The sequence below is a fragment of the Artibeus jamaicensis genome, unplaced genomic scaffold (genome assembly GCF_021234435.1).
Source record: "Artibeus jamaicensis isolate MK-2021 breed Jamaican fruit bat unplaced genomic scaffold, CSHL_Jam_final contig_685, whole genome shotgun sequence".
Taxonomy (NCBI): Eukaryota; Metazoa; Chordata; class Mammalia; order Chiroptera; family Phyllostomidae; genus Artibeus; species Artibeus jamaicensis.
The window spans coordinates 33,083,886-33,111,771 of record NW_026521924.1 but is presented as its reverse complement, the minus strand read 5'-3'; the positions used below and the strand labels follow the sequence as shown (position 1 = coordinate 33,111,771).

At 56.3% G+C, this 27,886-nt stretch overlaps 2 protein-coding genes across 3 annotated transcripts in view; both read right to left on the bottom strand.

Annotated features, from left to right (window-relative positions):
• Window positions 1–2,204, bottom strand: part of RBM38 (RNA binding motif protein 38) — a 64,874-nt gene extending 62,670 nt beyond the window's left edge. For both annotated transcript variants that reach the window (XM_053671202.1, XM_037133654.2), the window contains exons 1-3: window positions 1,785–2,204; window positions 930–1,053; window positions 424–478 (exon numbers count right to left, since the gene is read on the bottom strand). In XM_053671202.1, coding sequence (XP_053527177.1) covers window positions 424–478; window positions 930–1,053; window positions 1,785–2,021 — 416 coding nt within the window. In that variant the 5' untranslated portion in view covers window positions 2,022–2,204. The remainder of the gene's footprint in view (window positions 1–423; window positions 479–929; window positions 1,054–1,784) is intronic.
• Window positions 2,205–11,712: 9,508 nt separating this feature from the next.
• RAE1 (ribonucleic acid export 1) lies at window positions 11,713–25,973 on the bottom strand. Its single transcript, XM_037133660.2, has 12 exons — window positions 25,786–25,973; window positions 22,951–23,047; window positions 22,339–22,443; window positions 20,541–20,633; window positions 18,033–18,119; window positions 17,115–17,201; window positions 16,960–17,031; window positions 15,939–16,046; window positions 13,998–14,104; window positions 13,817–13,892; window positions 13,135–13,329; window positions 11,713–12,649 (listed from the first exon to the last, which is right to left on the bottom strand). The coding sequence occupies exons 2-12, from the start codon at window positions 23,038–23,040 to the stop codon at window positions 12,563–12,565; spliced, it is 1,107 nt and encodes a 368-aa protein (XP_036989555.1). The 5' UTR covers window positions 23,041–23,047; window positions 25,786–25,973; the 3' UTR covers window positions 11,713–12,562.
• Between the last annotated feature and the right edge of the window lie 1,913 nt (window positions 25,974–27,886).

Here is a 27,886-nt window from a genome sequence, read left to right as displayed (position 1 = left end):
TCACAGCCGTCGGAGCCCGGCTGGCATGACCTGCTGCCACCATCTGTCGGACCCTGGAGCAGGTCAGAGGGGCTCCCCGAGAAGGGCCCGGCCCGCCAGTCCCTAAAAATGTCGGCAACACTTCCAGAGCGCTCACCTGCCACCCAAGGCCTGCGCTCACAGAAATCGGAGGTGCAGTTACTGTCCCCACTTCCCAGTTGAGGAAGCAGAGGCAGAGACACCTGTGTCAGCTGCTAGAGGTCACACCACTAGGAAGTGGGAAACCAGGGTTTGAACCCCAGGCTGCAGGCTCCGGAGCCCACGCTTCTCATCGCTCTCTGCTGTGGGGCCTCTGCCAGGGGTGCAGAAACGCCATCTGCCTCCCCTCAGTTCTCCCAGCTTGTCCCCACCCCCGCCCCACCCCCAGCCGGCCACCCCACTCACCCGTACGTCCGCTGGATCAAGGTGGGGTGCAGCTGCTGGACGCCGACGGCCAAGCCTACAACGAGAGGCCCGTTAGGGGCGGGGCTCGCCCGGGGCGGCAGCACCGCACAGCCGCACCAGTCTAACCAAGAGGGAACATGGGCTTCCTCTCCCCTCCCAGGCCACCCCCACACAAACCCCGAAGCTCCCAGCCAAGCAGCCCGAGGGACCTGGGGACAGCAGCCTGTAGGCTCTTGTCCTCCCCACCTCAGGTCCCGGAGGCCAACTTCCTCCCGCCTGTGAGGACGGCCGACAACTGGGTGACGCGCCTGGTGCCACGGGCACACGCAGCTCGGTGAAGGGGCCCAGCTCCCAAGCTGGGGAATGACTGCCCTGTGACGGCTCTGCAAGCACATGACAGCCGACTGGCGTTCCTCGGGTGGGTGGGGGTGGGGGTGTTCCACTAGACAGATAGCAATGCTGAATATAGCAGCAAGGAAAGCCAGGGAAGGGAAACAGCCGCCTACCCGAATGCAGGCTCCTTGGCTTGGCACCCAGATAGGCCAGGTTGACGTTGGCTTTGCGGCCGTCGATGTTGGGGTTTGGGTCTTTGCAAGCCCTCTCGGCTGCCGCCCGGTCCACCATGGTCACCTGGGAGAGCAGATGCATCCATGGGCACCGCCCTGGCCTGGGTGCTCACTTCCCCACCCCTCTGACCCCAGCCCTCCGCCCTCCCACAAAGCTGCCCCCTGGATTCCAGATCCTCCGTCCAAGTTCAAGTGCTGGGAAGCCTTGCCTCCAAGGGCAGAAACAATCCCCAGGGGAGACGGGTCACCCTCTTTTCTCCCAAGAGAGGCAGGGGCCTGTGAATTTCCTCACAGGAGAGTTTGGAGACACTGTAGTGGGAAAGAGACTGGTTTCAAGTCGCTTTTTACTTAAACTGATGTTTATCCAGGGCAGCAGAGGGGGTTGTTGGAAAATATGGGGGGAGGGGCACTAAGGTCTCCAAAGCCCCTGGAAGCGAAGCCTCTGCTCCATACTAGCTAATTGCTTCACGAAGTCCTGAGAGTAGCTGTCTGACCCCAGTAGGTCTCCACAAACTTACAAGTTCTAAGCGAACCCAGCGGATCTCCCTTTTAAATGGAGCGTGGGGCAGGAGTAGACTGACCCAGCTGACGGACGGGGGGGGGGGGGGGGGCGCGGGACGGGCTGAACCGTGAACAGTCGTCCCCGGAGCCGAGAGGGGGCAGCAGGTGCCAGTGCTAGGTGAAGGCGCCCCAGGCGGCCGCGGAGTGGCTGGGCGTGCGCCCGCCAGTTGACTCAGCGCCCGGGGCCAAGATAAGTGCAGCCTGGGGTGCGCGCCCAGCCTCTGGGCCACTTACGAAGCCGTAGCCGCGGGACTTGCCCGTCTGGCGGTCGGTGATGACCACGGCCTCCTCGATGTCCCCAAAGCCCTCGAAGTACTTCCTGAGCGAGGCGTCGGTGGTGTGGTACGGCAGGCCGCCCACGAAGATCTTGGTGAACGTGGTGTCCTTCTGCGAGCCGTGCATGGCGCCCGGGGTGGCTGGGGGCCGCGGGAAGCCCGCGCTCGGGGCGCACGGCGCGGGCTGCAGCAGCATGGGGGATGCCCCGCGGCCTACGGACCCGGGTCGCGTGGGGATCCGCTCATGGGCGGCGACAAGGAGCGAGCAAGGCAGCAGCGGCGCCTCTGGGCCCGTCCACTCACGGGCCGTCCCAGCAGTGCGCACCACACTGAGCCGAGCTGCGCTCCTGCCGGCGCTGCGGGCACTCTGTGCCCGGGTGCCCGCCCCCGGGCTTTGTAGCCGACTCCACCCCCGGCCCGCCTGGGGCCCGCCCCCTCCCCGCCCCTGGCGCGCAGGGGCCGCAGGGAAGCGTAGTCCGGACCCCGCCCAGCCGCGCCCAGCGCTCTGGGGGAGGCCTTGAGGTGGGATGCGCCTCCTGGGACAGAGCATCCGGATGTTTCCCGAGGTCCTACTACGTGCCCGCGAAGTTGCCAGCCGCTGCCCTCAAGGAGCGCTGAATCTAATGAATCAGATATAATCATTTATTAAATCATGATTATTGATACAATATTAATCTCACTATATTAATGGTAAAACCATTTTATTTTGTCTAAAGATATAATTAGTTTGATGAATATTAATCAAAGAGTGGTGGCTGCACAGATGCGCAGAACACACTCTAACGCCACGGAGCATCGATGAGTAAGACGCACAATTCAACAAGTAAATATACATTATATAATCCGGAAAGAAAGAAATCAGAGTACTGCCGTCCAGGAGAGGCCCAAGGGGTCCTGGAGGCCCCCCCAGAGAAAGTGACTGGGCAGGGAAGGTAGTTCTCGCCTCTTCAAAAGTCTGTCCTCAACCACAGCCCATGCCAGGGACCCCTCCATCTGTGTGGCTTGCCCTTGGTGGGAAGTAAGCAGAGCACCGTCCACCTTCCCATTGTTCTGGTCCCCAACCACTGAAACAGGTCACCTCATTTCCAGCATGGACTACAGAATTTTTAAAATATATTTGTACTTACTTATTTTTAGAGAGAGGGAAGGGAGGGAGAAAGAGAGGGAGAGAAACATTAATGTGCGGTTGCCTCTCACATGTCCCCAACTGGGGACCTGGCCAGCAACCCAGGCTTGTTGTGCCCTGACTGGGAATTGAACCCGGGACCCTTTGGTTCGCAGGCCAGCCGTTATCCACTGAGCCTCGCCAGCCAGGGCTGGCTACAGAATTTTGAGAGCTCAAAGTTATTATGAATTTCACACCTGACAGCAAAGCACTGATCCAGGCGTGGGGCCTTTCTAAGCATCTGGCTGTGTGACTGTGCAGGTCACTGCCCCCAAAGCTGGCCCTCGCACCAACTTCCCCCACGAATGGGTCACACCGTGGTGCCAGTCTGGCTCTGGGGACCTCAGACTCTCTGCACGTCCAGGCCCCACTGTTGTGACGCCCTGTGCAGTCTGGAACTGTAACTCTAAGTTAGGGTCACTCTGGCCCAACCCTATGGACTTCTTCCTCTCTGGATGGTAGGACACAGGCTAGGCCTGTGAAAATGTGAATAGTACCAAGTGGGCTGAGGGGGACAGGAATGCAGGTGAAGTGTCTGCTTGTCATTCAGGCTGTGCTTGGCCCCACGTCCAGAGAAACCCGATCCATGTCCCTGGAGTTCCTGACCCCAAGGTCCACCGTGCAGCTAGCTACCGAAGTCTGATCCTCCCTTCCCCAAGCCACAGCCCCCAGGCCCTTTATGTTGGGTAGGAAACTCCAAGTCTTCAAAGAGCCTACTGAGAACATACTCTTCTGTCTCAACTCATTTCCCCTTCTCTCGTCTCTCACTGTTCCTCCAACTCCAGGCCTTTGCAAAATCACCCGCCAAGCAGAGGGCCTTTGGGAAACATTTGCGTGAATGTACAATCGAACGAATTAGGTGTGGACAGCTCTCAACCAGAAAAGGGACCCACTGCTCTGGCCGGCCAGCTCAGTGCGTTTAGAGCGTCATCCCAGTCCGCAGAGGTGGCGGGTTTGATCGCCAGGTCAGGTCTCATACAGGAAACAACCAGAGTGCATCAATAAATGGAACAACAGAGCAAGTCTCTCTCAAATCAATAAACAGAAGAAAAAATAGTCAGAAAACAAAAAAAGGGCGCTCTGAAAACTTTGATGGAAGTGTGACCCAGCTCTTTTCCTCCCTGGCTGCCTGAAGATCAGCCACCGTGGAGAAGGACACAGTAACTATCCGGACCTGGCAGTTCATGGCCACCAGACAACACCAGAGAGAACAAACGGGCACCCTGGGAAGGCAACAACAGTACTTCGACAGAAATTCGGAGAAAACTAGCGAAAACGTAGAAGACCACACCGGACGCCATCTTTGCGTTTGGATTCCGAACCGATTTCGGTGGCTGCAAAGACAGACGCCTCGGGCGGCGATTCACAACTCCTCCTGGGGTTACAGGAGGGAAAACGACCCCAAACACACACTAGTCCGACCCCGCCTGTAGAAGAACTCAAGGACTCACAGAGAAGGGAATGCCGGGACACTGAAAAAAGTCAGCGGGACTGGGAGGGCCCACGCTGGTGCTGGCCAAAAATAAGCAAATAAATAAAGAGTAAAGTCTTCAGTGACTTGGTGGGGATTATGCACATTTTTCATGAGAAGACTGATAAACTTAAGAACTTTTAAAAAAATAAAACATGACCTACACTTGTTGTGCCAAGGAAAGCGACCACGTGATCTTCAGCAAGCTGGGTTCCTTTGCGGGTCCTCAGTTTCCCCTTTGGGACCGACAGATCCAGACCGCCTCGGCCAGGAGGGGCCAGGGCAGGATCGCAGGCGCCCGGGGCTCCCCGCGCGTCCCTCGTGGGCGGCCGAGGCTCCGGAACTACAAATCCCAGCGCCCCCGCGCGGGCCCCGCCCTCCCCCGCCCACCACCCGCGTCGAAGCACCTCCCGCGGAGGTGCATCCGCGGTGAGTGCGGCTGCTGGCGAATAGCGCGCGCCTACGGAGCACGTGCTGGCGCCGGAGGCCAGGGGTCTCCTGGAGGCTCCCGACCGCGGGTGGCCGCCCTGGGCGGGGCCACAGAGTCAGAAAAGTGGGAAGCATATGACTGGGGCCCGGCATTGGTCCTTCCCGGCGCGCGGACTTGGCCTCCTTGCCCTGCTGGGAAAGCAGTAGGGAGGCCGGGTGGGGGCAGTAGGGAGATGAATCAGTGTCTTAAAAAGCGGATGTCCAGGTATGGGTTCCTTCATCCCCCTGACCCCTTAGGTTTCTGTGACGGCAATCTCCCCAACCATAGGGTGGCCCCAGGGCCCCACTTGGCACCAGCTTCTGTCTGAGAGTCATTTCCCCCCAACTCATACTTCGTGGAATGGCCCGTCCACCCGGAGGCCAGGGTTCTAGGCCCCAGGGACGCTGCGAATCTGCAACAAATGTGCCTGCCCGCTTGGCGCAGCGAGCTTTACATTTTAGGAGGAGAGAAACAACAAATGAATATTACATTTAGGTAAATTTTCCAGGCAGTTGCTGAGAAGAGAAGCAAGAGGGATGGGGGGGATGGGGGAGGGCCAAGCGTGACAGATGCGCTTTGGTGCCAGGGACGCTGCGAAAGACCCCGCAGTGCGCAGGATGCCCCACGGTGAAGAACTATCTGGCCCAGAATGTTGACAACGCTGAGACTGAGCAGCCGGGTGCTGAGTCAATGCCAACAAACAGGCCCCTGGTAGTGTAAGAAAAATAAACCCCTGAGGGGTCCTCTCCCCGCTCCCCCGAGTCCCTGTGGCACTGTAGGGTGGGAGGAGGTCAGCGGGGAGGTTGATTGTGGTCCCATCATCCGCGACCTTGCACTGGCGTTCCTCCCTCTGGAGCCCCAGCCCCGTCCTCACAAGGGGAGGCGGTGGTACCTTCTGAGCCAGGGGGTTGGGAGGCAGAACGGAAAGAGCACAGGTGTGGCCACTCGGGCTGGGCCGCCTGAGGTCAGCGCCTGGTGCCTGCTGCCGGTTGATGCACACCCGGCCTCTTGTCCCCTGAGGACAGTGACCACTGCTCCCAGCTCCGGGTGTGGCAGATGGAGCAGGCCCTGTCCCCCTGCCCACCGCCCACCTGGCTCACTCGGAAGATGTCTGATGCTGAGTCCCACCTCACAGCCTTTGTCACTGTCCCCATGGGGACAGCCTAGACTCAGGACCCTTGCTCTGGAAGGCTGGCCTTTGTCTGAGATGATGCCTGAGGGGTTTGAGCATTTGCCGAGGTTTGAATTGTGTCTCCCAAAAAAGTATGTTTGTCCTGATCAGTGTGGCTCAGTTGGTTGGAGCGTTGTCCCTTAACTGAGAGGTTGCACGTTCAATCCCTGGTCAGCATGCATATGGGAGGCAACTGATCGATGTCTCTTTCTCCGAAAGCAATGAGAAGCTGTCCTCCGGTGGGGAATAAAATATATGTACACGTGTCCAAGTCCTACCCCTGGTGCCCGTGGATAATGACTGGCCTTATTTGAAAGCAATTTTTGTTATCTAGTCAATTTGAGATGAAGTCATATTGGATGTGTATGGGCCTAATCCAGTGACTTGTCCTTGTCATAAGGCCACTTAAAAACACAGAGACACACAGCGAGTGCACCAGGGGACACTGCGGGGGAGGTTGGGGTGACACCTGCTGAGCCCAGACAGGCCGCCATCGCTGTGACACCAGAAGCTGTGAAGCCCGCGTGGGGCAGAGTCCCCTCCGAGGGCCTTCAGCAGGAGCGTGGCCTTGCTGGCACCTTGAACTTGGACTTCGAGTCTCCAGAACTGAGAGGGAATCAACTTCTGTGGTCAAGCCAGGTTGATGTCCTTTGTGGCATTAGTCCTGGGAGACTAACGCCAAAGGCGGGAAGACCAGGACAGAGCCCTGGGCAGGGGGTTCGCTGCTCAGCAGGGAAGGCGGATGCAGCTACGGACCCTTCCACTGAGAACACCCCACGTTTACGCCCATTCCTGTCCTTCTCCCAGAGCCCCCACCGAGAAGAAAACTGGTGTCCCCCTTCCCTGGAGCCCTCCTGGCTGCCTCCTGCTGGCCAGACTGGGGCCCACCAGCCCCACCTACGTCTCCGAGGCACCATCTGGCTGCAGCCCCAGGACCAATTCAGATATTCCATTCCCAGCCCACCCTGGTGTCTGGGTCAGCGGTTACTGTCTAGACATGTCACACATGTGCCAGAGGACTCTCGGGGGCCTCAGTTGCCTCAGATCTCATGGGCATAAGGACGGTCACGTCCTCACAGGGCTTTTATGGGGGCGAAACTAGACAGCACACAGAAAGTGCTGAGCTCGCTCCGCACCGAACAGGAGCTCAGTAATGCAAAAGCCTGCGATTTTCATGTGTTGCCCGGGCCCGTTTCGGTTTCTGGCCTGCATGGCAGCCAGCAGGAGGCGGGGAGGTGGCAGCCTTGTCAGCCGTCCCACACACACGCTGTCAGGGGTTTGGTGGCTCCCCATCGCCTGGGGCAAAGTCCCAAACCCCCTTCTTCAAGATGCCCTCCCTACCTTCTCCCCAAACTGGGGAGGAGGGCCCAGCTCTGTCCCCGCTAGAAAAGCAGCCAGTACCGACATGGATATAAACACACCAAGCCCTGCTCTGAAGGCGTCATGCTTCTCCGTTTCGGGTCCTCCACGGGTTAGCAGGCGCGCTGAGAAGCCTGTCCTGCAAACAGAAGCCCCTCTGCCCAGCGCATGGGCAGCCAGCACGCGGGCTGTGAGAAGTCTGTGACCCAGTGTTGGGGTGAAGGTCCAGCCTGCCCCTGCATCAGGGTGAGGTGGCCCCGTGGTGCTGCTGGCCGGGGTCTTCCGGTGAGCGCTGGTCAGGAGACCCTTCCCCAGCAGGTGTGGCCTGGGAGATCTGGAAGTGTCTGTGGAGGCTCCTGTAGGTGCGGCGTGGACGTGGGCTGTCTTCCGAGGGCAGTGGGGTGGCAGATACCACGTCACACATGGAAACACTGTCTTAGCTCGGTGGCCGCTGCTGCGACAAAGTGCCATGGACCTGACAGATTCGTGTCCCCCAGTTCCAGAGGCCAGATGTCCAAGATCAAGGAGTCGGGAGGAGTGGGGTTTGGGGAGGCCTCTCTCCTCGGTGTGCAGACAGCTGTCTTCTCCCTGGGTCCTCACATGGTCCTGTCTCTGGGTGTCTCTGTGGGTCTGTGTCCTAATCTCTTATGAGGACATCAGTCATACTCGACTGGAGCCGCCCTGAGTGACTTCGTTGAACTAATCACCCACTTGGGAGACTGAGTCTCCAAATGCACCATCTTCTGGGGTGCTGGGGGCGGAGACAGCAGCATGTGAGTTGGGGTGAGGGGGTGGGGGCACAGTTTGGTCCATAACAAATGCTGGTTGTGCTTCTCGGGCAATTCTCAGCTGTTAAACACAACCATGTGTGGGCCTCCCCCACGGGCCACCAGGCCCTTCCTGCAAAGCCACCCCATGCGGCCCAAGGAGGGGGTCACATCCATGAAAGCCCGAGAGGAAGGGAGCCTTGACAGCTTCCCCGGACCCTGTGGGACCAGGAGCCATGAGTCCAAAGGCAGTGGGAAGTATCAGTCATCACGCAAAGTCTTCCTCAGATAACATCAGCCTCCACTGCACTTGTTTCAAAGGCCAACCCCAGAGCCGGAAACATCTCCGAAGGAAGGGGAACGACAGCAAATGCAGTGCGCCAGTTGGCACCCGACAGAGGAAGGTGACCAGCCATGGCCGGAAGTCCAGGTGCGCGCAGGGAAGGAACAGCCAGCCTCTCCCAGTCCCCAGGCAGCCCCGTGGTGAAGTCTGGTCGGGGACCCTAAGTCACCTGGAGCGATGCCCACACCGGGTACGACAGGCCACCGGGCGCATCTGATCACTGAGACTCGTGAGCACAGGAAGGGGGCCACGCTCCTGGCCAGCAGCGGAGGAGAGAGAGGCGTGAAGGTGCAGATGTGACTGATGCGCACCGAGGTGGTCCTGACGGCCCGGAGGGCGGGGACGAGATTCGGGCCCACGGGAGGCGGTGACTGAGTTTCTTCTTAGTGCTTTGCCCACTCCCTCTCCCCGCCACGTCCCCCCCTCCCCCGCCGCCATGGGGAGAACCTACAAGAATAAGAACGCCCACCAGTTGTTTTTTAAGGGGCCCACTCACATTTTAAGCAAGTGCACAAGAGGTTTTTATTTGCTTTGGACACGGCTCTCACCCTCAAGAGTGTTTCTCAACTCACTGATGCAAACTCCGCCACAGACGTCCATACAATGGTTTAGAGAATGATTTACTCCACCGATTTGTCTTGTGGGGACAACGCCTGTTGTGATGTCGGAGAATAACAACCTCTCAAAACTGTGGCCACGGGGTTCGCCCGCCTTCTGCGGAAACTGTGTGATAAAGGAACCCCACTGTAGGGCACGTCCCGCAGAGCTGTGACATGCTGGCAGCCCCTGGCTGTCACCCCGCACCTCTCCGGGAAATAGGTGGCTTGTGCCGGAACTGCCTCTCTCAGCTCTGCAGCCAGGACAGACTTCTAGCAGTCGGTCTGGACCCACGGTCCCGGGCTTCTATGTAAGGCTTTACCCAAAGACTGCCAAACAACTGGAGGGGGGACAGGGAGGAAATTGGCTTCAAAATATAAAAAAATAACATGCCCAGCGGGTCAGTTTCATTAAACGTGTACAGATGCTGTAGACCTCACTATTGTCCAAACACATTCGATACATTTGAAAACAACTTGTCAGAAAACACTTCTTTTGAGAAATTCCCTAGTGTTCAGGGTGGTCGTTAAGAAATCATTGCCAAGGGTAAAAGCTGCCAAATCATTTCAGAAGTAAAAATATCAAAAATACTTCCCCCCCAAAAAATCTGCAGGGCAAGAATGTGCACTTACAGTGGGTGGGCCAGGGCTGCATATTAACATTTGACGTGACGGCCAGATCCGGGGCGACAGACCCCGTGTCCAGTAGCCATAGCCAGGGATGGAGATCTCGCTTTCGGAATCTTACCTTCCAAAGGTAGGGCAGGAATAATGCTAAAGGGCAAACGAGTGCTATTCCACCCGCAGCCAGGACTCGAGGTCCCAGAAGGAAACCAATGGGGACATTAAATTTATAAGTAGAAAAAATCAGGACCCTGGCCTCTGAAAAATTGTTGCTTCTGGCATTTCCCTAAGAAGGCCATCCATTTTTCTAATGATAAAGCTATTATTTTTAGAAGTATTACTCTCACAGGAGAAGTAATCCCTGGATTCTACTTTCCAAGTGTTTTATAAACTTAGTAACAGCAGCAAACGGGAAGCCTACGCTCATTTTCTCTAACAAACTTAAGTCCTTGAAATTGAATCCAGAACTTGCTCCCCAGCAGGACACTGGCATCACTGGTGCCATCTGCTGGCCGCACTGAAACAACGCATCCCTCGGCGGGAGTCCCCATGGGGCGGGCGCCCAGGGGCTTCTCTCCCTTAGCGCGGTCGCCATTTTCCACCAAGGGCAGGGATGACTTGTTGCAGTGCGACCGCCCTCATGTCGCTCTGCCAAATCCCACCCGGCCTCCTGTCATCTAGGGGGCATGACAGACGCAGCTGGGAGGCAGGGCGCTCCCCTTCTCAGGCTCTGCCCCCCTGCGCAGGGGGTGGGCCGTACACCTTCCTGCAGACGACCCCCACGTCCCCCAGGACGCCACCCCGTCCGTCCCCCAGGCACACTCGGGAACAGAGAGGGAGCTCAGAGAAGCCCTCGGAAAAGTGCAGCGCAGTGGAATGGGAGCTGCAGGAGCCAGACGCCAGGCTCACGTGCCCTGGAAAGCTCTCAACTCCTCCTGGAGTTTGAAAAGTCCAACAAAGTGTGGGGGACAGTGGGGAACATCAACGGGTATTTGCCACGAGGTTCACAGACTCCACTTTGTATTTGCAGGTGGTCATACAGTACATGTTGAACGGCAGAATAACACGACATTTATTCAGGGTCACGATTACACTCATCTTTTTGAACTAGAAGATGCCATCCGATTTATCAGCACCTACTGAGCGCCTCCTGTTTGCAGCACAAGGTGGGTGGGCGCCTGCAGGGGCGGGGAGCTCTGCAAGGCTCCCGGCCTTTCGGGAAGCAGGAGAACGAGCATCCTGAGAAGTCAAATGCTTTCAGCAAATTTCCTGGCTCATCGCTGGCAAACGTGTGGTCGGCTTTCATGCTCCCGGTGGGCAGGGAGTTCCTGGCGGCCCCAAGGCCACCTTCGGACTTAGGCACAAGTTTCCAGTTTGCCAATTACAAAAACGACTGCCTTGGTGAAGTGGCAAGGGACGCTGTCGGGACAGAACTCTTTACCAAACTCACAGCTTACACTCATCATTTTTGGCCATTTTTAACCGCAGCTTGTGGAAACAGTGACCCTGTGGCTGAACTCAAGTTGTGAACCTCCCCCCACCTCCCTCCAAGGTCGCCCCTGAGGGGGCCAAGCTCGACTTCCTGGCCCCGTCTTCCCCACCCCCGTGTCCCCCCATCAGCACACGCCATAAAGCCACAGGGCTGATTCGTAAAGGAGAAAACAAGATGAAAAGATTAACCTGAAAATTCAGGTTTCTTACTCGGGCTCGTGCCTTCTTCTCTTTCAAAAAAATAACTTTTCAGGCTAAAAGACAGAGCCAAAGAGTTAATGGGTGTGAATTCATTTGCAATCCAACTACCAAGAATCTCACGATGCCAATATCAGGTTCTCACTCAGCAAATCAGTTCACACGCCAGCCGCAAAGAGTAAAGTGTAAGAAGCATTTGGGATCACGGGGTAAAAACACAACAGACTCAGGAGTCAGACATTAAGTGGAATTTCATTTCATTCTTGCCAATCAGAAATGTTGAATTACACAAAATAAAGCAGCAGCACCCCAAAACCATTACTGAGGGGCGTGAGTAAAGAGCACGTCCCACACAGGGCACTGGGGCTCTGCCTGGCTGGCCACACACACACAACCCACTAGGCCCTGCCCAGAAAGTCCTATCATCCGGTCCCCAGGACGACTGCCCGGCAGAGCCGAAAAGCGCTGGGGATGGTGAGACGGGACGAAGGGGAGACCAGAAAAACATCCCAACTCTGCCTGCCCGCACTCGGAGGGGCTGTTGCTAGACACTGCACTTGGCAGAGAGTCCTTCGCGGCCCAGGATTCCCACCTTTCCTGAGGTGCAAGATCTCCACATTCCTCAAGGGGCGTCTGAAATCACAAATGAAAATCCAAGGACAATGCTGAACAGGAATGTCCACTTCGCAGCTTTCCAGGAGGGAGACGGACAAAGGGAGCTGAGTGGGCGACCTTCAAACGTTTTATTACAAAGTACAGCACAGCAGTCACAAAACGTTTCCCCAGTGTCTAGAATGCACGCTGCTGAGCGAAGCACTGCGAACTAGCTGGCAGGAACCCACGTGACCGACTTTGATAATGACCCAGTCCCGCGGAGTTAGAGGACACCTGGAATGGGTGGTGGAGTGAGACCAGCAGGCTCTGCGGCCCATGGGCCCAGCCGCTGAACAATGGCCGTGCTTTCCCCAGGGGCGGAGTCACATACATCCATGGCTCACTGCCCCCCGCAAGCCGGGTCCCGGGGTCGTGCACAGAAAAGGCGGAGCGGCGAGAACACAGCCGCAGACCCCCGGAGTCCCCCCACTACTTCTTGTTCCTGGGTTTCAGCTCTTCAGCTGCATTCCGCAGGAAAATGTAATTTTTCTTCTGCGGATTATAAAATTCATGGCCCTAAAGGGGGAGAAAAACAATCTCATTATGAAAAAGCAACACTCAGCCTTCTGTGGGCACTTTTCAAACGCAAGGCCCACACCACTGGCACGAGGCGTCCCCACTGCGGAGGAACGAGACAGGCAGATGGAGAGAAAAGCCAGAGGCTGGAGTCACTGGGTCCTCGAAGAAAAGGCTGGACCTGGTGGAAATCCGCCTCCAGCGTCCTGTGTTGAGGAACCATCTTTACGTGTTTGTCTTTTAGGGGCCGGGACTCGTTCAAACCTGTTGCCCCTTTGGTGAGGCCCAGACGACCACCCTTGGAGAGCAAGCCGGGGGGGGGGGGCATGGGGAGAGGCGAGGGACGAGGAGCTCTGACCAGAGGTTCCATGAAGGGACCGCTGCGGCCCAGGGCAAGTGTCCCACACCCAGAGAGGAGAGAAGGCAGCGTGGCGGTGAGCATGTCTGCCCTGCGTGCTGGAGGGGCCACAGGCTGGGACCCTCACCTTGGACCAGTCGTAGCTGGACGCATATGCAAATATGTTCCCGTTGTGGTTGAAGCAGCAAGCCGAGATGGGCTGGTCCAACTGTTCCGAAGTTTTCAGTTTTGTTCTGGCGTCTTTGTCCCAGAAGCTGAATCGACCATCAGACCCCACGGTGGCCAGGGTGCCGTGAACAGGATGGAAGGCGATTCCATTGACCTGCAGGGGGCGGCACCCACGGTGAGAGGTGGGCTGACCCAGGGGCGGAGAAGTCTGCCCCCTGCTTCAGGGAGGAACGCCAGGTCACCCGCCAGCCCAGAAGTGAGTCCCATCTCCTGGCATCAGCCCCAGTCAGCAGAAGTTGATCAGTGTGTGGCTAGGGTCATGGAGGCACGGGCCCCGGGAGGCACGGGCCCTCAGCAAACAGCAGCTTCCCAGGGTGAGCCGCGTGCACAAACCGTCCACAGCTCCACACCGGGGGCGCTGCCCTGAGTGAAGCCCTGAGCTTGCATTCGGGAACAAAACAGAGAACGAGGACAGTCAAAGGTTCTCAGAACCAGAAACCAGCAGCCTCCGCCGATCCCCCCCAGACGCGAATGCACCCGGCGCCGTCACCTTTTCTAATCCCAGGATGACTCAGCCACCCACGGCCGAGTCTAGTTTCTAGACACACTCCGGTCTCGAGGGGAAGGCTCTGAAAACGTACCGCGTAGATGTCCTGAGGGGCTGACGTGTTGGTCCCGTTAGACCGGTGACATTTGAAGGTGAAGTTATCTTTGGCACTGAAACACAAAGGCCCGACTCAGTTTTCTTTAAAAAAAACCAAACAAAAACAAAAACAAAACACTCTCGAGTGAAAATCCACCCACGGGCTGCGTCCCACTTACGGGTTTGGGGGGTTGATGTAGTGAATGGCCACTCTGCCCTCGATGCTTCCCAGGGCAAACCCCGTCGGCTTGTTCTGCTTGTCTTTGAAGATGGCCACACAGCGGTGCTGCGGGGCGGAAAGAAGACAAGGACGTTCCCACCGGGTAAACGGGGACACTTCTCGACCGAGCGAAGGTGGATTATTTCCACCCCGTTTCTGGTTTTGCAGAACCAGGAACGCATCACTCAACACGGCACAGAGGTATCTCTCGCCCTCCAGGACGCACGACTTTGACTTGTACAAGAAGCCACGGGCCACAGGCTGTGAGCAGGTGGCTGTGCCCTTAGAGCCCCCAGGCCTGTCCTGGAGCCAGCCCCCGGTGGGGAGGGACACAGACACATGGCAATGACTGGGTGGGTACCCCTTACCAAGTCACCCAGCGTTCTATGCCCCTGGAAAAGGGCGGTGCTGGGTCGCACTCTCCGGCCCAGGAACGTGTTGTGCGAAGTGAGACCCTGCGCTGGACGCAGCACTGAGCCTGGGACCCCACAGGTGGGTCTGCTGGGCTCCTAGTCCTCGCAAGGTCCCCCCAAAAGAGCCCACGACCCAGCCCCCCCATGGCAGAGGAGCAGGGCCTGGACACCCTGCACCCCCTCTTCCCCCTTCTAGCCATGACAGCCCTGGAGGACCACCCTCCCTGACCCAAATCGGACACTTCTGCGCATCTGCAGAGTCTGGGACCGAGCCACAGGAGAGGAGGGCAAGGGCAGTGCGGCGCCGTGACAACGCCAGAGCGGCGAACGTCCCAGGAAATGGGAGGTGCACCAGTCCCCTTTTTGTGCCATCTGCCCTTTTTAAAACAAAAACCAAAAGTCAGCAAGCCTGTTACTTCCGTGAATACCAAAAACAAAAAGAGGAAAAGAGGCACAAGTCTGTGAGTGCTCAGAGTGCAGGGGGAGCCTCTGCTGCTTGAGCTGCACCCCCGCCAGTGCCCCCAGCTCGGCATGGGGGGGTCGTACTGGCACACAGAACCGGGGTGCGGTTCCCAAGAACACAGTGCACCGTGACTCGGGGAAGCTGGACGGAAGTCCTCGGCAAGTGCCAGGCCAGGTGCTGGCGCCCGGTGGCGGACAGTGAAGCCAGGCCGGACGGCTTTATGGAGGACTTTGGGATTTACCCAGAGGGCACTGAGGGTCAGTTCTGGGTTTGAGGCTGCGGCACAGCAGGGTCGTGTGTCCCTCAGTGGGAGCCCTCAGGGAGACACAGAAGACAGACCAAGGACCTGGAGGGCAAGGGGGTCCAGCGGTTCTGGAGGAGGATGTGGAGTCAAATGAGGCCTGTTTTCCAGGCTGAATGAGACTCGGGCACATTTCAGTGGGAGCAGCACCCAGAAGGGAGAGCCGGACAAGGTGGGCGGAGCTGGCTGGTGGGTGGCATGGGACCCACCCTGAAACCAGTGCTGGGAGGGCGCCGCCTTCACCTAATGGGCGGAGTGGCAGGGAAAGGTGCGGGTGCAGGCCCCGCCCCCACTAGCTTCTGCTTCCTGAGTGGAAGCTGGTCTGAGCTGCTGGGACCAGGCGAAGGAAGGAGAGTCCAGGAGGATGAAGGGAGGGAAGAGGACCCACGAGTCCGTGGCAAGCGGAAGACAGGGCTGGAGGCGAGAGCCCGGGAACTGCCTGGGCACAGAGGGCGCCGCTGAAGGTGGGGCTGAGCCGACAGTGGGGCCAGCCCCCTGAGGCGGGCGCCTGCTCCGCAGCATCCAGCTACCGGGGGGTGTCTGGGGAGGACAGGTGGGCTGGGCGCATGCAGGGTGCAGCCTGCTCACTCACTCGACACTTGTGTCTGCGTCTGCACATCACTCTCTCTGAAAACACCGACAGGCGATTAAAAGCAGCACCGTGTTCCACGCGTGGCCCCGGACGGGTGCTGCTCGCCTGCCCCGACTCGGCCGGGGACTCACCTGGTGCTTCAGCGGGGACTCTATCCTCCTGAACTCGGAGGGCTGGTTCTCCAGCTGGTAGACGATCAGGCCCCTCTCCGCGGTGGCCACCACGGCCATCGGGTAGATCTGGGCGTGCGGACAGCAGAGACATGAGTGAAGTGAAGGACTGCGCCTTTCACAGCGAATCCATCCCCCCAGGGGCGCACTTGTTATACCACAGCATTAGGTCAGTTTTTTGAGAGTCATAGAAATAAGTCTGATTTTTCTCAGTTTAAAATGAACAATATCAACATGTTTCGTGAAAACATAAAATCCTGTTTGAAGAGAAAATTCATGAATTTCTAAGACTCAATTCTCTGGAAGAACAGAATGCACGAACGCTTAGAACACACACTTGGGGACAGAGAAGACATGACAGTCACCTACACGCCCCTTCCAGTGACGGCAGGTGCTGACATCATGGCATGTTTTACGCCAGTCTCTCCCCTCCCTGTGTGTCACACACGTGCACACATGCATGTGTGTTTCCACGCATATCGTGACCTCAGAACGTGCACTCCGAGAGCACGAGCGACTGCCCAGAACTCCCCTGGGCTCACTGAGCTGTGTCTGTCGCGAAGCCCATCAGACCACCTCCAACGCTTCACAATGTCACTCACGACAGAGACCATCAGCCTCCTTACTGCTCTCACAACAAACCTCTGTGAGTGCAGTGACCAGGGTGGCGGGGATGACCCTTCTGGACTGAAGACCACGTGGATGGAGAAAGGCCCCCCTTTTCTCCCACTGAGCAGCCCCCAAAGATCTAGCACAGAGCTGCCGCCTGCTTTCCTGAGGCTGCACAATACACGTCAGGCACTGGGGGCGTCTACTCAATGACAAGTGAGGAAGCACCCGACACTGACACCCAGAACCGCGAAGCCTGGGAACGAGGGCGGGCAGAGGCCGCCTGACCCAGGACCCTGCCCCGCCCGGCTGCGCACAGTCAGGAGGACACCCGTGCACCAGAGGGGGAGGCGCGCAGTGGGTGAGCACTCACCATGTCGGCGCAGTAGCACCTCTCGGGGAGCTGCAGGACCATCATGGGGTTCGAGGACCGCGTGTCCCAGAACTGGGGACAGAAAAGCGCAGACAGCGTGAGGACAGAGTCTGTGCCAGTGGGGGCCGGCCGCAGGCTCCCCGGGGGCTGTGTACCTTCAGGGTCTTGTCCCAGCTCCCGGTCATCACACAGCTGTAGTTCGGCGCTTTGATCCAGTGGATGGTCTTCACGGGCGCGTCGTGCTTGCGAGGAGACAAGACCAGAGCGGGTGAAGGTGCGCGTAACCAGAGCCCCAGGGCTTCCGTTCCGCGGGTTCACGGAGAGGGAGTCACAGGAAATAGTGAGGTCACGCCAAACGGACCCCGAAGGGTGTCTGAGCCCTTCGGCACGGCCAGAACAGCGGGCGTGACGTCAAGCACACACCTCCCTTCCGTTCTGGCTGATTTTTCCCAACGTTAGCCAGTACGTGAGAGTGAGCCTGAGCCGGGACCCCACCAGGGTTTTATCACCCACACAGACGACGTGAACCAAGAGGTGGGGAGACGCTTCTCGCCACGTGATCTGAGCATGTCGTGCCTTCCCGAAACCGGCTCTGTGTCCTCACCAGGTCGGACCCTCGGGTTCTAGGTTCTCTCGTCTTCGCAGTGTCTGCCTTTCTTAGCAGACGTCTCACAAGAACCTGCCCTTGTCCCTGAGCAGACCACCCAGCTCCAGAGCCGTGTGGGAGTGACCCCTCATTGCTGGATGCCCCCAAGGACAGTACCCGGGTGCTGCAGCGTTATGCGAGTGAATGCTGAGGGCCACCTGTAACAGTCTTGTGCAGATTTAATGTCTCTAACTCCTCAGGTTACACCACCCTCGTCCCCACGCACGCGGGAGATACAGGACACAACCACCTGTGCAGCACCAGCCACAGCACGAACGTGTGCGACGCAGGTGCTGCTTCTGCGCGAAGGGGGCTTCGGGCACACTCCGGTCCGTCCGCCCCAGCCGGCGGCCCAGCCGCACGCCCCTCCGTGACAGAGGGTTCGCAGCGGGCAGCGGCCCGTGTGCAGAGAGCGAGGCCTCCTTACCTGCGCGATCTGAATCGCCTGGTTACTATTCAGGTCCCACATTTTGGCAGTTTTATCACATGAAGCTGTAAACACCTTGCTCCCATCCTAAAATAAAATGGAGAACTTTATCTTTCTAAGAAAGAGAGAATCTGTCTGTATGTGTATTTAGATGAGGGTAAACTTATTCAGGCACGTTTTGTTCTGCAATTTTTATTTTCCCCATTGTTTGGGACCCCCACACTACAAACTACAGCCGTACACAAAACACATTTTCAGCCCCATTTTCACTCCCGATTACTTTCCTAAGCGGTATCAAGTACACAGGATAAACAGATTGGAAGGGCACTCAGTCACACACGGGAACCTGGCCTCCCACCCCACCGCCGAGCCCCTCTCAGAGCCACGCAGCCGAGGTGCGCCCGCCAGGAATGGACTGTGCGGCACACACCTGCGTGCGTTGCCGGAGCCAGTCACGTTGTTTTTTAATTTCATCAATTTCAAGCCTTCGGAAAAGGTGCAAGAATGAAGTAGCCATAAACCCTACACCTACAGTCACAAGTCGCACTCACGTGCCCTGCTTGCCTGCGCTCTCCACACACACACACACACACACACACACACACACACACACACCCACCCGTGCTCATTACTCCTTTCGTCCAGCCCCGTATCTGACACTGTTCCGAAGGACACACCCATTTTCACTCCCCAGTGGCCCTGCGTCGGCTACAGAACAGCCGGGAAAGCAGCAGTCCTTGGGAGACGGTTTTTAAAGCACTTACGCTCAGAACTCAAAGCAGGCCAGTCAGACACGAAGCCGCCCAAGACACTTCTCAATAAAAAGCAACGGCGCCAAAGGGCAAGTCTAGACCAGCGGTCAGCAACTTCTGTCCTGAAGAACTGCTATCTCCTGAACACCCCAGACCTCGCAGCCCTCCGGGGCCTCAGCTCTGCCTGCACGGCCCGAACGCGGGCTCCGTGAGCTGCAAAGGGAGCCGGTGCAGCGGTTCCGAGCCAGTTCACAGAAGCCACAGCCGCCTGTGGCCCACGGGCTCCTGTTGCGATCGCCGATCGCCCTTGTCACCTGTCAGTGGGCACCACGCCAGTCAGTGGCGCAGTTCTAACCCAGACACACAGACCTCCACAACCGGCACTCCCAACCCTCGCCCGTTCCTGCCGCCGCGGTGCCGGTCCCGGAGCGCAGGACTCGCCCGCCCTGCCTACCCCGGTACCTGCTGCGCCCAGCCCTTTAGCAAACTCCAGGGGCCGGTAATGACGCCCTGAGTGAAACGCTATTCTGTTGTAATCATCGCCTTCATTTCGTACTTAAGGAAATGGACACAGAGACTATGTGACCTGCCAAAGTCAAAAAGCCGGAGGAGACAGAGGCGGGATTCGAACCTAAGCCCAGATGGGACAACACTCAAAGGCAACGAGCCCACGGCTCCGTCTTCCTTCCACATCCAGCTCTATTCTGCCCCCACGAAGCCTTCACGGCAGCCAGACGCCCCCCACCCCACCCCCAGAGCAGGTGCCCCCTAGACCCAGACTCCGGAGCAGCCGGCTGCACTGGCCCCTCGTCCTGAGTGCGAGTCCCCCCTCGCACGCTGAGCTCACTGCAGGGGCCGGGGGTAGGCTGCGTTCCCCATGTGAACACCAGTGGCCATGCGGTGACACCGGGCAGCCGAATTCTCAGGTCAGTTCACTCTTCTTCCCACACGTCCCAAGAACATCGAAAATTCTCACCCATCATCCAATTGGTAAAGAAAGACAGGCAAATTAATTTAGAAGTTAAATTTCCCACACATAAATTAAAAGTAAGTTACATCTGGAGTGAACACGTCACTTTTCAAACCGTTTTCATCTACCTGCCGATACACCTACCACTTCTGACCGCCAGCCGGGCCCGTTCTCCCGCTTCCCTGCCTCAGCCACCAGGTGGAACAGAAGGCGGGGAGCGGCCTGTCAACCACCTTGACAGGGGACTGGGGGTGGCACCATGCAGCTCTCTGTGGCCGGCCGCCCCTCCTTCACCTCCTGTAAATTCTCCTCAATCAGTAACAAAACAGCAAAAAGCACCCCAAACACGTTTGCTTAGGTAGCCCATGGTCAGGAGGGAAAATGGAATCCCAAACCCAAGTGACTTCAAATGTCTAATAAAAGGACGGGCTCTTTCCTCCTAGGATTTATCCCAAGAGTGTAAAGCTCTAAGTTTAAAGCAACATTAGCTCATGGGACACCAAGAAACAGGAAAGGCTTTAAGGAAAATCCTTTGTTCCAGGTAACAGGTCAACAAAACAGTGGATTTTTTATGTAGGAAAAGCTTGCACAGAGATTAACTAAGCCGACACAGGCTACACTGGGAACATTAATAACATCCTAGCTTTACATTCAGGAACTCCGGATTCCTCCTCCAGCGTGTATACACACGCACTAGCCGTGTCCGGGCTGCGCAGAAACAGAAGCGTACAAGCACTCTGAACCGCACCGGGCTTCGCGCAGACGACGGGAAAGCGGGCCACTCACGTCACTCCAGCAGACGGCCAGCACGGGCCCCGTGTGCATCTGCTGGGCTTTCGGGATCGTCTGTCCGCTGTCCTGAACTTCCCAGCAGCGCACCTGCGGCAGGGAGACGGGTTAATGCAGACACAGCCGCGCAAGAGGGGTCCCACCGGGGTCCAGACGGACTGCCATCGGCCCACCTCCCCCACTGAGGACAGAGCAGTCGAAACGTACACACAGGTGGCTATCTCCCTGTTCCTGCTTCTAAGCCATTAAAGTGAACGCGTCCTTCCGCTTCCACCCGAAACCGTGGACACTCTTCTCACGCCGCTTCGTGCCGACCTGTCGGCACGGACGCCGTCCGAGAGCACCCAGAGCCTTGAGGCCAACATGGAAACGCTCCGTGCTCCTCAATCACTTTACTTTGACTTTTTGTCATTTTCCCCAATGACAAAAGTAATGCATCTTACTTGGAGATTTTGTGAATACGACAAGAAATCCCACCAATCGCTAGTTGACAGCGGTGTGTTCCCTGTCTTTCTGCGCACATACTATTTTCTTCAAAGATGGAGACTATACAGTGTCTTCCCTTCTGTACTGATAGTTGCTTCTTCCCTCACTTACATTCAGTGCCAATAAATATCCTTACGTTTTCTTGGCGGAGAGTCAACTACAGTCTTTCCAAAACCTCCATGCAGAAACCACCCCTGCTCAACCTTGACTGCCCCCCACCCCCGCCACTTTCCCTGCTGCCCTCGCTCGCTGCCCCGCTGCCCGCCCCCCTGCGGAAACTTCCCCAGACTCTCTGAGAACGGCACTCATCACTGGGACGCGGCATAGATACCAGTTTCCGGAAGCCTCCTTGCAAGGGGCCCTTTCTAAATGAGGCTGCGTCAGGCAGCGGCTGGGAGCAAGGACCCTCGAGCCTCAGAAGGGGGCCACTGAGACCCAGGGTGTGAACATAGGATTTCTGGGAAATACTGCCAACTACCAATCTACAGGCCTACCAACAACCCATGGAAGGGTTCAGCCGTTATCATCAGCACCAAGTGTAACTCCTTTCAGCTTTTTGCTTTTGCGAATTTGATAGATAAGTCAAGTCTATCACATAAATGTGTGTTGACCTGATTGTAAGCAAGCGTGACCCGTGGTTCACACTCGTAAGTGTGGCTCCATGGTTCAAGTTTAATGGGCTACACGAACTCCCCTTGTGTCCCTTCACATCCTTAGCTTACTTTTCTGCCAGAGTTTTTGTCTGTCTTTCCTGTACACAACAGACGCACAGTGTCCACGCAGAATCTACACTGCGTCTAAGAGTTCGCCACGCGCCTAGCGCGCTTGCGGGACGCCTGGCAGGGGAGTCTGGGTGTGCCGACACCCGCCCCTCTCTCTCTTCGTATTTAACCTAATCCTCAGGGCATATTTTTACATCGCCTTTTAGTCCCCCGTATGCCCTCCTCAGTGGCCGCTCAGGGGCCACGGGAGGCCTTTCTGGCCCGTGCACCTGATCCTGCTCTCCTGGCAAAACTCAGGGAGCCGAGAAGTGGTGTCTGCCCACCAGGAAGGCTGCACCCCCACTAACTGATTGACTGGAAATATACTGAAGTATCTCTACAGAAAACTGTAAGACGGGACAGGTCCCATACACCCCGCGTCCAGTGTCTGTGCTTCTTTCTTGCACTGGTCACCACGGGTAAGTCCCAACTCGGCTTCCTTTGCCTGGGGGAGGATGCAGCGCCTGCCCCACCCACTACCCACCCCCCCAAAAAAGAAAAGCGAGCCCTGCCCAGACTCACAGGGCACACACTGAGGGCGCACTTACGTCGTTAGCCCACGATCCTGCGATGAGAAAGTTCCCCGGCAAGGTGGGTGGGCTGAAGGACAGACAACCGATGCTGTCGTCAGGAGAGGACGTCACTTCAATGTCCTGGGGGAAAGGTCGACGTTAAAACGTGTGCATCATCCAGTCCCATGCCGAAGGGGCTTCTTCCTCACTAACAGCCCCCCAGCCCGGTGGACTTCCCTTGTGCCCCACAACGAACTGAACCTGACGTGTATTACTCTGATCCAAAGGGCGACGAGAGACGAGGAAGGCAGGGAGCCACGGGCACGGCCGTGTCTCCGCACGGCAGCCCCAGAACCCGTCGGCGCTCTCGCCTGCCCTCCTTCCCCGCAGAAACTCCCCCCCAGCAGTGGGGGCTGGGCCCGGGAACCTGCGGTTTTAACCAGCACCACAGGTGATTCTGGGGATCGGGTTGGCAGGGGTGACGGGACACTAGTGCAGGGGACACACAGTTTCTGTGCTCTGGTGGTTGCGAAAGCAGCCAGACGAAGTTCCACAGCTTTCACCCCACAGGAGGCCCCCCGGCTGTCGCTGCCGTGGGCGGCTCTAGCTGAACTCTCTGCACAAACCCCGGGAAGCCCGCTGCGGCACCTTCATAGGGTTGTGGTTATCAGTGGTCGTGCTGCCGAACATGCTGGTCCCACTGGTTCCAAAACTCGAGGTTGTTCCAAACAGGCTCATGCTGGCCCTGAGAAAGTAATGGAAGCGGTTAAGGCCAAGCGCTGTCTTCAGTAATAAATACACCTGAGAGGTAATACAAGGCTGAGGCACAGAAGGGAACCAGGCTAAATGGCTTGATGCCAGGTCTCTCTTTTTCAACAGATCTAATGTGTTAAGCAGGGTGTTTTTTAAAAATAAACTATTCTAGAGTAGTTTTAGGTTTACAGAAAATTGTAAGGACAGGAGACTTCCCATGCACCCCACCCCCAGCTCCCTAGTTTCCGCCCCACATGTGCCACTGTGAACAAACCAGCGCTGGCAGGAGCACGTGGCACAGCACTGCCCGCCGGCAGGGACAGAATAAGCTCTCGCTCTGCAGTCAGATGCCGAGCTGAGCGCCACGGACCCAGCAGCGAACCAGCAGACGGTCCCGTTCTCCCACTCAGAGTCCACTGTCTTCTCATTAATCTCTGCACGCTGCTTTAGGTCAGTATCTCCACACGAAGTTCCTTACAAAACAACCAGTCCTGGCTGCAATTCAGCAACTTCTTTGTGGGAGTTTTATAAAGTGACCCACTCTGTTCTGCTTGAGCACTGAAGGTCCTGCATTATGTGTGGACACTGACCAGCAGGAACCCGCCCCCCTGTTCTGAGTTTTCAGTCAGCCCACAGGGACTGGCCCCTGCTCTCGCCAGGCCTTACTTCCCTGCTCTGCAGACACAAAAAAACATTAACCCTTTCTCCGGGGGACTCTTGGGGATCGAGTCAGACTATGTGTGTAGAAGGCGCAGTGTCACCCAGAGGGCACAATAGACGGCTTTCCTTTTCAAGGAGACCAGCCGTGTATTTTAACTCCCTGATGACCCACATATGTTGATGCCCCATTTTCAATTTTGTCATCAGCAAATTTCTAAACCAAGGACTCTGCCCTGTCAGTCACCTCACCCCGAGCAGCCACGGAGCTGAGTGACATACTCACTAACAAGGGTAGCGGCTCTGAAGACGCAACACAGAATGGGAAACCACTAGGGATCTTGGGGACAGGGGTGTCCAACCTTTTGGCATCTCTGGGCCACATTGGAAGAAGAGTTGCCTTGGGCTACACGTTATATACACAAACACTAACGAAAACTGATGAGCAAAGAATTTATTTTAGGCAAATTTACAATTATGTGTTGGGCCACATTCACAGCCGTCCTGAGCCTCATGCAGCCGCTGGCTGGACACCCCCGTTGGAAAGGCATTTAAGTTTCCTGAGCTTCAAGTAACAAGCAGGTGCAGACATACCAGATAAAAGCAACAGCTCCCAGTACATTACTATCTCAGAAGGTGGCTTTGGGACAGGACAGGTGCTTGCCAGCTCCCTATGCCTTAAATGTCAGCGGTGTGCTCGGACCACCGGTTAACACTGGACCAAATGAGCAGAGCGACGGCCTGGCTTCTGCAGTCAGAGTCCAGGAACCTGCTGCGTGGCTTCGGCCATGTTATTTAGCCCTGATTTTCTCACCCATGAAAACAAGTCGGCAGTATCCACGGCAGGGGACTGTGGAAACTAAATGAGCACACACAGCACCTAGAACGTGTTACTTCTGTTCCTCCCCCTCTTCCACTATCCAGATGGGAGAAAGCCTTTCCACCATCAGGAAGGAGCCCAGGCCATCCCAGCATTTATCAGCCTGTGTGGAGTGCAAGGCACGCAGGACACTGGGGACCTCAGAAAGTTCAAAGACCCCCCTCCACCTCCTACCACCCAATCCCCTCCCACTCTGCTCCCGGGAACACCCACACCAGCCCTGCTGGCTTCCTTCCCAACCCTGAAGAGACTCTGAACACAGAGCGGGTTCATGGCAGGCTTGGGGCATTCCTGCTGGCTATTCTGTAATACTTCACCCTCCCCCCAAACTCCAGCCCTCTCAGTCTGGGTCTTCAGGTTCTGGTTTACAAAGTGCCTCCTTTTTGAGGCAATGGAGATGTTCTAAATCTGCACCGTGGGGATGTTCACACAACTGTATTAAACTCCCCCAAACTCATCAAAATGTACACATTGGTGTAACTTACAATGAAGTTCTTAGACGCATCTTTAAACAAGAAAAAAACCATCACCTCCTCAGAGGCTTCTCTATCTTTCTAATTTAACATACCCAACCTTCGATCACCGCCCCCACCCCCTTTTTCCTTCACAGCACCTGTCGCGATCCCGAATCTCCTCAATCCCTCTCCCAGGACCGCAGCTGCAAAGGGACAGAGTCCTGTCTGGGTCTTCCCTAAAGCACACCTGGGGCGGCTGGTAATTAAGAGATACCTGCTAGGGGGCCGAGCGTCTGTGTACGTAATAAATACCTTTTAGAGGAAGACGAAAACAGTAAGACAGACCCAGTTTCAGACGGTGGTAAGTGCCACGGGGGCGGGGTCAGGCGGGGTGAAGTGAGAGGGGCTAAAAGAGGGGGACCCTGGGTAAAGACGGTAAGGTAACGTCTCCGAGGTGGCCCGTGTCTGATGAAAAGCCAGCACTATGGCTTCGAGGCAACAGACGCTGCCATCAACTCTGTGGCCCTTGCCGGTGCCTCAGTTTCCCCACGAGAGAAACGAAGCCGTTGAATCGAAGGTGACCGCTAAGGCCCCCTGCCAGCCTTGACGTCATTTCAAGGGACCACTAAGGGAGCTTCTCAACAGGCCAGCTCGCAGCGGAGCACACTTCGCCAGGGGGCACCCGGCCTTGGCTGCGCCATGGCGGCGGGTAACGAGGGGAGGCGGCACGGGGGCTACCTGAGAGTCTCTCTGCGGCGAGAAGCGGACTGCGGGGGCCGGAGGGGCTCGGGAACCTGCGAGGCGTCTCGGGCGAGAAGGAAACGAGGGCGAGATCACGCGAAGAAGAATTCTGGCAGCCCTGGATCTCCCCACGCCGGCGGAGGAAACTGCCCCCGATTACCGTGGAGACTTCGCGCATGCGCCGCAGAGCCACTTCCTGTGTCGCCCGGAAAGCTAGAAACAAGAAGGCTCCACCTCCCGCGAGGGAATGGCACATGCGCACAAGAGCTATTGATGTTGAGCGGCTATCCTATTGCCAGCAGCTTGCGGATTGGTCAAAAGTTTCTGTAGCCGACTGCCTTTGGCAGAGCGATCGCTTTGAAAAATCCGCAGCCCAAGCTGGTGGAGGGTAGTGTTTTGTGAGTGAAAAGTCAAGCAAAATTCTTATTGCTGCCAATTCAAATCCAACTCCATCCTCCGGAGAGGCCCACATTTCTAGCAAACTCCCAGCTGGGGTTGTGGGGCCACGCACCGCAGGAGCTAGATCGGGTATTTAGGATCGCTTTAAGGGAGCTTTAAAAAGCTCAGATTCTGATTTAGATGATCTGGGATGAAACTGAGGGAATTAATATTTTCAGAAAGCTCCTAAGAGATTGTTAGATGCAGCCAAGATTGAGAACCTCTCGTCTAATGATTATAGCTCTTTGAAGCACTAGATAGATGGTTCCTCTCCTGTAATTTCCAAAACAGCCCTACCAGTTATTGTAATAATCTCCGTTTTATAGAAAAGGAAAGTGAGGCTGAGAGAGGTGTTGTGACTTGGCAAAGAAAACGCAGCTAAGCAGTAAAGCCAATGAACTTGCGCTGTGTCTACTGGTCTACCTGCAAAACCCCAGAATCTTCTCTGACAAGTCCTCCCCCTCAACCACACCTTCCCTCATTCTTTCCCGAATGGGTCATCTGTACCATCCCTCCCTTACCCTCTCAAAACCTTCTCAAAGCCAGCTCAGTGCTTATCATATTCAGCCCCATAAAACAGTGTGCCAGCTTCGTCTGGCTGCCTAGGGCGTTGAGTCTTACTCCCACGTATACCTCATTGCAGCACCAAGCACAGCGTGTTACATATATTTGGTGTTGATAGTTGTTGAATGATCCTGCTCTATGCACAACGCATCTTTCAAAAGCATCTATGGTGATACAGATTCTTGTATAGTACTGATGATCCAGCATACTTTTAAAACTTTTCCTGCTGCTTGGGGCTCTAATTGACAAACCACATTTGCATAACCCACCCGTGGAGGAATAGCCACAGTGCATTCACCCAAACGTGATAACTAACCCCCCCATTCTTTCCTAAGGCTATTATTCAAACATACACTTTTCATGAATTATATCATGTAATCATTGCAGTGACCCTATAGGATAGGTACTATTGTTACCCCATTTTATGGTGGTGAAACCAAGGCCAGGTGGTCACTCGTCCCAGCCAGAGACTGTGAAAGTGGTGCATTTGGGAAGCAAGCAGCCTATCCCCCAAATCTGACTCTACACCCCCAGAGATGCCAGGATGGGGGATGGCCACAGTCTGTACCCCTGGGTTTGACTATTGAGCCATAGAGTACTGGTGAAAAACTATTAAAAATAAAAAATTAAAATGTTTTGGTGATGGCTATTGACACTGGTAGGCCCTTTACATGGGGATATTTATGAATGACTGCACGGTTTATATTCCATTGCTGGGTGAACGAAAATCGAATGTTTGTAATTTTGTATCAGTTCCTTTCTATTTGAAATGATCTTTAATTCTTAAACTTCAATTAAAAACTTTAAGGTTCTGTATAGAGCGGAGTTGCAAGGACGCACACATTATGTGCAGCTTCACAAGGAACTGGGGGCGTCCAAAGCTGGGGACTCGAAACGGACCCCTGTCCAGCACTCAGTCTCACACGCAAACCCTGGGTTTCCCCAGCCTCTTTCTTTGTGCCTCAGACTCTCGGCCCGTTCCTTAATACAATGACCTGAAAATGTTTTATGGAAGTGTCCACCGCAAACGGTGGCAGGATTTGAGAGATCAGTAGAGCTTCTGCCAGCAGAGGGCGACCTCAGCTTGTTTTTGCAG